This window comes from Corythoichthys intestinalis, chromosome 10 (genome assembly GCF_030265065.1).
Source record: "Corythoichthys intestinalis isolate RoL2023-P3 chromosome 10, ASM3026506v1, whole genome shotgun sequence".
NCBI classification, from domain to species: domain Eukaryota; kingdom Metazoa; phylum Chordata; class Actinopteri; order Syngnathiformes; family Syngnathidae; genus Corythoichthys; species Corythoichthys intestinalis.
This window is the reverse complement of record NC_080404.1, coordinates 21206685-21219899: the sequence shown is the minus strand read 5'-3', so window position 1 is coordinate 21219899 and position 13215 is coordinate 21206685. Positions and strand designations below refer to the sequence as shown.

Here is a 13215-nt window from a genome sequence, read left to right as displayed (position 1 = left end):
ATAAAACTAAATATGATAAATAAGCCTCCTCGAATTTTTCGTTGCTCTTAAAGATTTGATCCATTTTATGTTGCATTGCCCTTTTTTGTCGCATCAATTCAACAAGCTTTTTTTTTTTTTTTTTGCTGTTCCAGAAAACATGCACATTTGAACCAATCAGAGCTAACCATCTCTGCTGATCACATGTCAGTACGTCAGCCAGTTGAACAGATAAATGAGTCCAGGCGTTTTGCTTTGCTGCGTGCATTCGCACATTGACGTAACTCATCATCGTCAGACTCAGATAACTGCAGCAGCTGGGGAAACCTCCATGCCGTCCGTGGAATAAAATCAATAATAAATATTGGTGGAAACGGATTACGCTACACAATCACTTTATTATGCTTGTTGTTAACACTTGTGTACGTAAATCTGATTTCGGTAAATTGTTTTCTTCTTGGAGCTGAAATGCATGTGTGGCAGCTTTCTTCTTGGAGCTGAAATGCATGTGTGGCAGCTTTCAGAATCAAAGCACAGTGTACTGGAACAGCATTCCGGCCCTGAATCTTATACCGGAACTGCATTCTGGCCCTGAATCTTATACCAGAACTGCGTTCCTGACCGTTCTGGTCCACTTTCACCCTTGAAGAATACAGGTATGCCGCCGCCATGGCAGCTCCGGGAGCAAAAGCTGCCGTATTTGCTAAAACAACAACACAGCTGTGACAGGCGGTTTTGGTTGCCAGGTTGGATAGGTTTTCGCTATTAAGGTTTTTATTATTGTGTGTTTTTAGCCTATGGCTTTATGTCCAGTTTTGTCGGAAAGGCCATAATTCTGAACTCATGAATGAAGTTATGAACGCTGCTCACAACCGCTAACGAACGCGTTCATGCACAACACTGCATTTTACAGTGTCTATGATAAGGAATATTACAAGGTACAGATGGGTCACACTTAAGCCTGTTTTACACCAGCGGCAGCCTAGTGTGCAAAACGGGAGAAGCCACGTAGGCTGACGTAGACACTGTCAGGAAGTGAAAAGCAAGTGGACTGCAAGCATATTTACTATAGTCCCAAGTAACAATGCATTTTTCATTGTTTCACAAGAAAACAACGGGTTTTCCAATTTCACTACGTAGGGGAGATTATAATAGTCGTGTAAAGTGTTTTACTAGTTTCGGTGAGAAGGTGAATAGTTTTGTTTTCGTGAACATTTCCACACTAGCGCATATCGAGATATAATTTAGTTTAGGAAGGAATCGTGTGACATTTTTCGAGTGTCCTAAGTTCGTGAAAAAAAAAGCGCATTTATCAAGGTTTCGTCGGCCATGATTTGTGTGTATCCATATGCTGAAACTGCTTGTTTTCAAAAGCACACATAAAACACATTGGTTTCTTGAAAATCTTCAAAATCTTCAACTAAAATAGGATTGAGTGGAACTTTTTACACTTCCAAGGCATACAAAAGCGTTACCTTAAATTAGGCTATACTTACTGGTACTACTTAATATTAAATTATTTTGGGTCATTTTTTATATGGAGTGCCATTTGTTTCCACAGTATAAATTAAGGTGTATTTTCACAAAAATTGGACAAATACTCATTGAACTAATTTTTTGTGTACTATTATCAATTGCTGCGTCTAATAAATTCAAGTGTGCAGGATCCCAAATTCTATTTTATTTTTTAAAAAATTTAATTTACTTCTGGTAAAAGGTTCTCATGGAATTTTGCTATGTCCTTAGTTTGTTTAGTTCAAATTCAGTCTATAAAATAACTAATATGAGTCGGAAAAAAATCCACAATAATTGTTATGATTTTATTGTCGAGCATAAACTATAATCATGTATTGTTTGAAAAACATAATATTTATTTATATATATAATATATAAATTAGGGCTGTCAAAATTATCGCGTTAACGCGCGGTAATTATTTTTTTTAATTAACCACGTTAAAATATTTGACGCAATTAACGCACATGTCCCGCTCAGACAGTATTCTACCTTTTGGTAAGTTTTACAGCAAGGCTTTTTGTGCTGTCTAACAGCGAACTCTTGTGGTCGCTTTGCGACATGGTTTATTGTTTTCTTGCCTGTTCAATATGGCTGCACGACGTCTCGGGCTGACGCCTACGTTGTAATGTTGTGCTTATATGATCCTTGGACAAGATTTGTCCGTAAGTATGGTTGTTGTAAAGAATGTACATATTATGTTAGTAAGCGAAATGTTATATTTTTTGTATGAGACGCTTTTTGTTTATGTTTAGTGAACCTGTATAGCGTGCTAAGCTAACGTTGTTGCTAATGCAATGCTTGTGTACTTTTTTTTGTAGTTTTACGACGGTCTAAAGAGGACAATGGTTTGAGGCCATTTTATTAATAAATCAGATGAAAAAGGAAGAAGTCTGATTATTAAGGCGTCGTTCACTAGTTGTCTAGCTTTGGAAAAAGTAGACGCTTCGGAGTGAGGACAGCATAGACAGATTTAAATGACAGTAGAGTGAAATGCCCACTACAGTCCTTATGTACCGTATGTTGAATGTATATATCCATCTTGTGTCTTATCTTTCCATTCCAACAATTTATTTTACAGAATATATATATATATAATTTACAGAAAAATATGGCATATTTTATAGATGGTTTGAATTGCGATTAATTGCGATTAATTACGATTAATTAATTTTTAAACTGTAATTAACTCGATTAAAAATTTTAATCGTTTGACAGCCCTAATATAAATATATATTATTTAATTATTTAAAAAAAAAAAAAAAAAGGTGTCCGTTTGCCGCCAGTGTCCACTCTGTTTTGTGTTAGCATCCCTATAAGACAATTTCCCATTTAGTAACGACATTACTCTTCGGTAATAACACCACACCAGTGGCGAGAAATTCAACTAGAGTAATCCAAATTTTTTTTTTTACCTCTTTTAAAAATCATATTTTGCAGTTTTATGAAGTACACACAGTGCGGTTCATCATAAGGTGCCCACTATGTTAATGCTATATGTCAAAAAGATCATTTGAATCATTTCAAAAGGTTTATTTGTAAAATAATATAGACTATAGTGTGGAAAATGGATGTTACTAATGCTAATAATACGAAAACCTGAAAAGACTTTCCGTGCTAGCGATCTTTGTAAAGAGTGTAAGCTTGGCTAGCTTGCAGTTTTGTTACGTCGCAGGAAGACTCCAGCCAGTGCCCTCATGGTAAGTGCCTGTATTTAAATAACTTTTTTTTTTTTTTTTAACTTTTAATTTCCTTTTCAGATTATTTAGCCTTAAAAATGATGCCTGGAATTGTAATTTAGGGATAAAATTAACACAGTGATTGGAATTGGCGCACACATGAACTAGAATTCAATTATTTCTTATGATGAAAATCTATTAATGATACGAGCACATTCACGTTACGGGCTTGGGTCGTGGAACGGATTGTACACGTATCATGAGGGTACACTGTACTTATATGTCAAATGACCAATAGGTGAATAGTTCAACATAAATAGGACCAACCCCTCATTTGAATAGCATTTCCTTCTGTATGTTCATGCTGACAATGAAATAACTACGAGAGGAAAGCGCTTTTATTTATTGATTTTTAATTAAACGGACATATTTATTTTTAATTTTATAATGTTATTTCTTATTTTTTAAAGGACATTTTATTTCTACTTTATTTCCATATTTATTTTTAATCTTTGAATATTATTTTTGTACTATATAGTCGTTTTTATCTTCACTTTTATTTACTTATTTACATTTAATTTGTAATTTTAACTCATTACATGTATGTTTATTTAATGACACTTTAAAATGTATGGTTAATTACGAAAGGGGACATTTGTAGTTCTTTGACAACCTGAAGTTGTCAATAAGCTGTTTGTCAATAAAGTTATTTTAGTGTAGCTTTTTCTGTTTGGCGCACAGACATTTTTTTTTAATTCTTAGCACTCAATGCTTCTGAGCTTTACAGTTTGATGTTTTATAAATAAAATAATTTAAACTGACTTGACTGATTGTTTCCGTGTTATGACTTCCGAGTCACAGGAACGTGACACGACTTGCACGTCACACGGGCGTTGGTACTAGAAAGTGGAAGGGAAAAAAAGGGAGGACCACCATTTCATAATACCGCAAAATTTCAACTTGTGTGTTTAGGGGGAAACTCTTTAGGCTATTCTTTTTCTGAGATGGGGAATCGGGTGCCACGTGAGGACTACGAATGGGTTTATACTGACCAACCACACGCTGACAGGAGGAAAGAGATCCTTGGTGAGTTGTCTTTCTCGCAAGAATGGCTAAATCGTATCACTTGAGCGCAGATGCTGCCGTTTTAACACTTTTATATTTTTTATTGTTCATTGATTGACCCCCATTTGAGCAAAGTTACCTGAATAGAAGCGGATTTTAGTAGCCAAGGTTAGGTAACGGTTACAGAACCATTGCTGCAGACGTGATCGAAACAGAAGCTCAGTCAGCGCCTTATCCTAATATGTTCATGGCCGAATGTACTGCACCTTAGCCGGTTTACGGTTGGGCCAGACCTCGCCGAATCAGTGTTCATAATTCATCTGTCATAAATCAGAATTCATCTATTAAATCATAAACGCCAAACTTTAAAGTCGTAAACTTTATAATATCGCGTTACGATCACGTGACTGACATCCGGGTTATGTGTCAGGCGGCAGCTATTCTAGATGGGTGGTGACAAAGGTTTAAAAAAAAAAAAAAAAAAAAAAAATAATTTTTTTTAAACTTTAACAACAGAATTATACTGTGTAAACAGTTACAAGCTTAGAGTTGTTCGGTAATTACTTTTTAAACGGTAAACCAATGTTGTGCAACCCTAAAATGCGATACCGATATCAAACCGATACCGATATATGCAGTCACGGACTGAAAATATTATTGTTAATTGCATTGTGATGCTCCACTGGATGTTTTAATAATGATAAATGTTTTTAAATAGGGTGCCATTTGTGGCTTCAGTATAAATTAAGTTGTATTTTCACTAAAGCTGGACAAATGTTCAACTTATTTTTTTGTGTATTATCAATAACAAGGGCTTCAAGGGTACTGGCTCCCTAAATTCAATTTAAATGTAATTTAATGATTTAATTTTCTGAGTGCTAAATTTAGCACAGAATGAACCCTCTGGCAGTGCCCACTCTGTTACGTCCAAATGGCACCCTATTAAAAAAAACGACCCATATGCAACAACTTCAAAGGTCTTCCAAATAAAATAACAATAATAAGAACAACTTCAACTGAAGTTACAGGGGGAAAAAGTGCCAAAACCAGGTGCCATATAAATAAAATAAATTGAAATGAGCCAAAATGCCTGCAATTTGATAAACTGAAATAATATATATTTCACAAATAAATCATGTTTATACCAGTTACCCCTAAGAGCCACTATAGGGCAACCAAAACATTACAAATAGACAGGCAGTCATAGATATGACGATTCCCAAAAAGCATTTTTCTGTGCGCTTGTACAGATTTTTAATCATAATTATGTGTTGTATTACTTTTCATAGTTTTTCCTTCTGGTGACACGGTATGTGATTAGTTTATAATTCATTATTTTTCATTTATTGTTAGTTTTATTTGTCCGCCATGAGTGATTATGGTCTTTCCTTCAGTTAACAAATCCCAAGCAGTAATTTATAACCCAGCATACATACTGGTCCAAAATGGATGCCGATGTTTTCCGATATTATTGTAAATGTTTGTATCGCCCGATATTATTGGGTGGCCGTTGTTATTGGAAATTCCAAACAACACCAATTTTAAACATATGACAATAGAAATGCCAGCGAGACGTAGATTTTATTATAATATATTTAATACAGCACATAGATTTACAGTTTTATGAGCTTTAAAGTTTGAGGAATGTCCAACTGACCTTTCATATTGTTTGGTTTAATTTTCGAATACAGTATACCAAAAAATGCTTATAATTAGGGTATCGGGATTTGTGGATATGCCATTATCCAAAAATATTATTAGATTAATGATATAGAATTTGTTTTCAATTTTAGAAGGATAGTAAAACAACAACAAGAAAACAAAGCACAAGGTTTGGTAATAGGTGACAATGAAACATAACAACACTTCCTTAGTTCTATTATCAAAAATGTATTTCATTTGAATGTATACTTTTTAAATGAAACTATTTTTTCTTTTTCCCTTCAACAGCCAAATATCCACAAATCAAGGCTTTGATGGGTCCTGACCTCAGGCTTAAATGGATTGTGTGTGTGATGGTGGCTATACAATTTTTAGCTTTTTATTTCATCAAAGATATGGACTGGAAATGGGTTTTGTTTTGGACTTATGCCTTCGGAAGCTGTATCAACCATTCAATGACTCTTGCTATCCACGAGATCTCCCACAATACCGCTTTCGGAAACAACAAAGCCATGTGGAACCGATACTTTGCCATGTTTGCCAACCTCCCAATCGGCTTGCCCTATTCTGCCTCATTCAAGCGCTATCACTTGGACCATCACCGGTACCTTGGAGGAGATGGTGTCGATGTAGACATCCCAACTGATTTTGAAGGCTGGTTCTTTTGTACACGTTTCCGCAAATTCATCTGGATTATTCTCCAACCTCTTTTTTATGCCATTCGACCCCTTTGTATCAACCCTAAACCCATTACACAGTTGGAATTAACCAACGTTTTTGTTCAACTCACCTTTGACATTCTGCTCTTCGGGCTATGGGGTGTCAAGCCTGTAGTGTACATGCTAGCAGGCTCTATGCTGGGTATGGGTCTGCACCCCATATCTGGACACTTTATAGCTGAACACTACATGTTCCTGAAGGGTCATGAGACCTACTCCTACTACGGCTCCCTCAACCTGCTCACCTTCAATGTAGGGTACCACAATGAACATCATGACTTCCCCAGCATCCCCGGATGTAGACTACCAATGGTGAGTATATCAGGAAGATCTCACCCTCACTAATAGTCAGGGCTTACAAGGTTAGAAGTTCTCAGGAAGCACCCCGATCACACATAAATATAATTATATAATAATTTGATCAATGACAACCAGTGGTAGATCATCTTTAAACAAATAAGTAGGCTTCAAATATAATACACAAATTGTGTTAGATGAAAGAAAGTTTTGGGATTCATTACAGGATTTGACATCTTTTAATACTCGCAGAAATAATTTAGGACATCAATGAGACTTTGGCCTTTTCCAACTAGACTCAACAACGGGCAGGACGGCTTTAAGAAATCCATTAGTTGTGGATTGCGTTAGATATGCGTTATATATATATTAGGGCTGTCAAAATTATCGCGTTAACGGGCGGTAATTAATTTTTTAAATTAATCACATTAAAATATTTGATGCAATTAACGCACATGCCCCGCTCAAACAGATTAAAATGAAAGCACAGTGTCATGTCTACTTGTTACTTGTGTTTTTTGGTGTTTTGTCACCCTCTGCTGGCGCTTGGGTGCGACTGATTTTATGGGTTCCAGCACCATGAGCATTGTGTAATTATTCACATCAACAATGGCTAGCTACTAGTTTATTTTTTGATTGAAAACTTAACAAATTTTATTAAAACGAAAACATTAACAGGTGTTTTAATATAAAATTTCTATAACTTGTACTATCATTTATCTTTTAAGAACAAGTCTTTCTATCCATGGATCACTTTAACAGAATGTTAATGTTAATGCCATCTTGCTGATTTATTGCTATAATAAACAAATACAGTACTTATGTACAGTATGTTGAACGTATATATCCGTCTTGTCTTATCGTTCCATTCCAACAATAATTTACAGAAAAATATGGCATATTTTATAGTTTGAATTGAGATTAATTACGATTAACTAATTTTTAAGCTGTGATTAACTTGATAAAAAATTTTAATCGTTTGACAGCCCTAATATATATGGAAGTTATGTGCGTGATTCTCATGAAAGCTATGTATTACGGCAGTGTTTTTCAACAAGTGTGCCGTGGCCTAGTGTCTGCTTTGTTCACTGAGTATTGGAAACAGTGGTCAAATTATAGGCTGTGAATGGTGGCCAGTGATTATAAATGTCATTTACTCAATTTGTGTTTGACAGGTGAAGAAAATAGCTGCAGAGTATTATGATGACCTTCCTCAGTACACATCGTGGGTAAAGGTCCTGTATGATTTCATCATGGATGACACATTGAGCCCATACTCAAGAGTCAAGAGGAAGCTGAAAGGGGATGTGAAACTGGAGTAAATTCTGAAACCAAATGTCTTTGTATTAACATTTTAAGTATTAAGATTTTTTTTCTTAATCACAAGAAAATATTTTGTTATAAAGGTTGAAACCAACTTATATACTATTAACTTCGGCACAAATATTTGGAAAATTAAGTCATTCAATGCCAAGTACCACAAGTGCCAGCCATTTTAAAGGATTTTGACTATTTTTCGGACTATAAAGTGCACTTAAAATGCTTTTATTTCCCCCCCAAATTAAATGCACCTTCTGTATGAACTCTGCTTGTGCTTAATTTAAGGGTGCCATGAAAAGCTCCAACTAGTGATTTTAAAATGATAGCAGACCATATTTTTGACACAAATCCATCCAAAATAAGTGACAGAAAAGGCTTAATAATGAAATTAGATCCTATTTAATCTTCTGTTCTTAGCTGCCTGGGCCAAACTACTAAAAATATCCCCCAAAATCAGTCTGCTATTAGTCTGCTAGCATGCAATCCATGAGGTTTCTATTCTCTTGTTGCCATGTGGCCGTTCTGTCAACATGTACTAGCTAGCGCAGCTCTAGTAAGCTAGACATGATCATCAAATCTGGTTGTGATGACACAACCAGAATTGCTGAAAAATAGTGGGCGTTCCCTGACGCATTGTTTTGTGTGGAATAACTTTAAATGGTAAAAGAAAGGCAGATTTGATTGCCAAATTCATTTTCAATTTGAAAAATTACATGAGTGCAGTCATTTTCATTTCTTGACATGGTCACCGATTAATTACACCTTAATGACTTTGAACCTATTAGCGTGTAACTGTCATGATGCTCCTGTAAAGTGCTTAAAAACAATCATTCATCAAACCCACAGAAGAAAAAAAATAATAATTGCAATGTGAAAGATGGCAAATGACAAATGCAGTACATCGATGCACTAGTGCGTGTTATGTATGAGAATAAACTTGCTCAAAGATGGCACGGTTTATAATCTGGTGCTTTTTATAGTCCGAAAAATACAGTAATAATTAAGAGCCCACAGAATTTTCTGTATTATTTGGTACATACATGCTCAATTTACCAAGTAAACATATAGATCACAAGAGAGGGAAACATTGTTTTTAAATTTTATCCTAGTTGATCAAACGGACTAATGGGAGAGCATTATTACCAATGTTGCATATTCTCCAGTTACATTGATGCACTTTATTCTTACCAAACAAAACAAAAAAACACAAAATAAAGTTTAAAATTATTGTAAATAAGGATAAAGCAGTTTTTTTTAAACCTACATTCACAACCTGCTGTGATGGCTTTTATTACTGCTCTGAAAGTGCCTTCAACATATACAGTAGTTGGACTCCCAACTTGCTTCAATTTTTCACACTAACTCTTTGTTAAGTTCCAATTTGTCACCAATAAGCACACATCCTTTTCTCACAGGTTTGGATGCCATAGTAAAGGGTTTGACAAATAAATTGTGGTTTTGATGTACTCCCACTATCCCGAACAAAGTGATGATGGCTACGTTCCCATTGGTGTTGTAGCAGAATTTTGCTTTATGGTTTGTTCTCATTTTTTCCCCCCATGAGATGTTTATTAAACTATTCTGTGACATGCATCCTGCATCTTTTTCCAGTAGTTCAGTGTACCAAACTGTATAGAATGTCAGACGCCTCAAATGTACAGCCACTGAGAAAGGACTGCATGTTTTTTATGCCCTTGACGGTTGTGTGCCCTTGGAGAAACAGTAGCAGGCTCTGTCTGTTGATTGTGTCAGCAAACAGTCAGTTCAGGAAAGAACGGACTTTGCTCACTATGCATGGGAACTGCTACTCGCCGTACAATACCAATTATGGCAGATTCAGAAGGTGCTGTGAAATAGTGCAGTGATCTTAAAATGATAGACCTTATTTTGGGACAGAAATCCATCCAAAAAAGTGACAAATGCTTAATAATTAGATCCTAATTATTAGTCTTCCTTTGTCAGGACATCACACCCAGAATGAACTGCAGATGTTTGCAGTCCTGTAGAAAATTTAGGGACACACTGTAAATTGGCTGGTGATGTAAATATTCAGTTTTGTTTTATTCAGACTTGCTTTGTCTAGTAATTGACCTTTCGTTAAAGCTCCTCCCCTTTAGTTAGGCTTGCTAAATAGACATACATCGTGACTCCCAACAGCAAAAGCCATTGCCTTTGCATGGTTTTTAAGTGATTTATTTCGGAGCGATACCAATGCAACATCCTTCAGATTGCTCGCAAAAATTAGATGAGCACATTATTAAAAAAATGTTTGCAAGTGATAGTCATGATGAAGAGGAATTAGAAGGTTTTCATCCATGATGATGAAGAAGAGTTACCTTTAGACAGTTAAACAAAAACTAAAAATATATTTACAAGGGAAGCCGACCACGTGATCAGAAACCAGGCTGATCCCGCCATTTTTCAGACTATCAGAATTGGGTGAAAAGGATTGGGTTTTTAATTTTTAAAAAAATGTTTTTTGCTTCATGCTCGTACAGTCTCCCACTCTCCCTCCTGCTGCTTTTCTTGGTCAGCTTGCACTGGCGTTAGATATTTAAATGTAACGATGATTGACTGGTATGTAGCTTTGATCTTGCCAGAGAAGCTTGGTAGCACTACCATCAAAGGCCCAAATGTGTCAATCATCGTTTAGCTTGTTAAACACTAGTGGTAGTGATCTGTGGCAACTCATTTTGTAAGTGAGAGGCTGTTCTCAGTAATATGAGAGGATTTTAAAACTTTTTAAAAAACTTTTACGGGACTATCGGGAGATTCTCAACTCCAAATATTAAGTTCGATTTTTGTGATGTATCAAATACTTATTTCATGCAATTAAATGCAAATTTATTATTTAAAAATCATACAACGTGATTTTCTGTTTTTTTGTATTAGATTCCGTCCCTCACAGTTGAAGAGAACTTATGATACAAATTACAGACCTCTACATGCTTTGCAAGTGGGAAAACCAGCAAAATCGGCAGTGTATCAAATACTTCTTCTCTCCACTGTACTTAGTTGTTACTACGCAATTTGTTACTAAATAAAAATAGTCAATAAATAACAGTCAATACGTTTTGTTTCAGTCATCTGTATTGAAAATGCCCAAAAATCTTTCATATGTTGGTCCGACCTATATGAGGCTCAACCTAAAAAAAAAACTTTTTTAACCACAAAGTAGGGGTGCGACTTATACACGAGTATATATGGTATGTGAATTGTTGGACCATTGTCACAAACTGATGTTGGATGAGATTGTTTCTGGTGTTCTGTCAGATTGAGGTCAGGAATCCACACTCAATTTAAAATCCACAAAAAAAAAAAAAAATGCAATCCATGTCTTTATGGACCTCACTGGACTGGCACACAGTCCTTCAGCGTTGTTTTCACTCGGAAAATATTTTCGATAATTCCATGCTTCCAATTTAGTGGAAAGGTTGGGGTGGCTTGTTTGTTCTCCAAAATGCACCATTGAACAAAGTAAGGGAAGCACATGGTGTAGAAAACATCTAGTCTTTACATACTCCTGACCTCAACCCAATAGAACACATTCGGGATAAATTAATGTGGGGTAGAGATCCCTACCTTGTTATCCAAATACGTGTTTAACCTCACAAATGTGCTTCTGAAAGAATGGTTAAAAAATGTTTGGCAATATAATGTGTATATTGTATATTTGAGTCTTAACACTTGTACTTAACAGTGCAGCTTCAAAAACAAATGTAGATATAAATATAGGGACTGTATGTTGTTGGATTCTGAAAGACATGTCATTGGCATTGAATGAGTTAATGTAAAGATTTGTAAGAGATATTGTTTCTGCATATAGGCAGTCTAGCATGGGTTTGGTGGAAATATCTTCCTGAATCAAATACTTGTGATTCATTTGCAGTAAACATTTTAAAATGTGTTCTTTTAATATGAAAAGATTTAGTAACCTGTTAACCCCCCCCGTTTAATGCATTTTGCACTCTGGGGTGATGCTTTCAAAAACACGCAGGCATTAGCGATGGTTAATTAATAATTGGCATTTGAATCACAGTGAAGAGACTTCCTTTGCTACGTGGACTTGCCACCATTGGACATAAGGTGAAACAACTTTTCTGTGATGAAAACACTTGGTTCAATGGAATGTCAAACATTCTATTATGTGGTAGGTGCCAGCCAGTAGAAATTGTTATTTAGGAATATTAACAGGAATTTTATGAGACGTTTTTAATAACTTATTTAACCTAAAACTAATTTCAACTATATCATGTGCTGATAAAATGAAATAAAAATAACAAAACATGTTGACCGTGTCTTTTTCTGCTTCACCTTTTTAGGTCTTCACTTGCAACATTTCACATACAGTAACATTTTACTTTTTATATTGTTCAAATGACAAGCACCACACCCCACACACGCACACACACACACACACACACACGGGTACTAGTAACACGTTACATTGACTCAGTTACAGTGCCTTGCAAAAGTATTCGGCCCCCTTGAATCTTGCAACCTTTCGCCACATTTCAGGCTTCAAACATAAAGATATGAAATTTAATTTTTTTGTCAAGAATCAACAACAAGTGGGACACAATCGTGAAGTGGAACAACATTTATTGGATAATTTAAACTTTTTTAACAAATAAAAAACTGAAAAGTGGGGCGTGCAATATTATTCGGCCCCTTTACTTTCAGTGCAGCAAACTCACTCCAGAAGTTCAGTGAGGATCTCTGAATGATCCAATGTTGTCCTAAATGACCGATGATGATAAATACAATCCACCTGTGTGTAATCAAGTCTCCGTATAAATGCACCTGCTCTGTGATAGTCTCAGGGTTCTGTTTAAAGTGCAGAGAGCATTATGAAAACCAAGGAACACACCAGGCAGGTCCGAGATACTGTTGTGGAGAAGTTTAAAGCCGGATTTAGATACAAAAAGATTTCCCAAGCTTTAAACATCTCAAGGAGCACTGTGCAAGCCATCATATTGAA

The 13215-nt window shown here is 35.6% G+C and overlaps 1 protein-coding gene across 1 annotated transcript; it reads left to right on the top strand.

Annotated features, from left to right (window-relative positions):
- Positions 1-4027: 4027 nt before the first annotated feature.
- Positions 4028-12533, top strand: degs1 (delta(4)-desaturase, sphingolipid 1). Its single transcript, XM_057847435.1, has 3 exons — positions 4028-4257; positions 6187-6929; positions 8090-12533. Exons 1-3 carry the CDS (start codon positions 4176-4178, stop codon positions 8234-8236), a joined length of 972 nt encoding a protein of 323 aa, XP_057703418.1. The 5' UTR covers positions 4028-4175; the 3' UTR covers positions 8237-12533.
- The last annotated feature ends 682 nt before the right edge of the window (positions 12534-13215 follow it).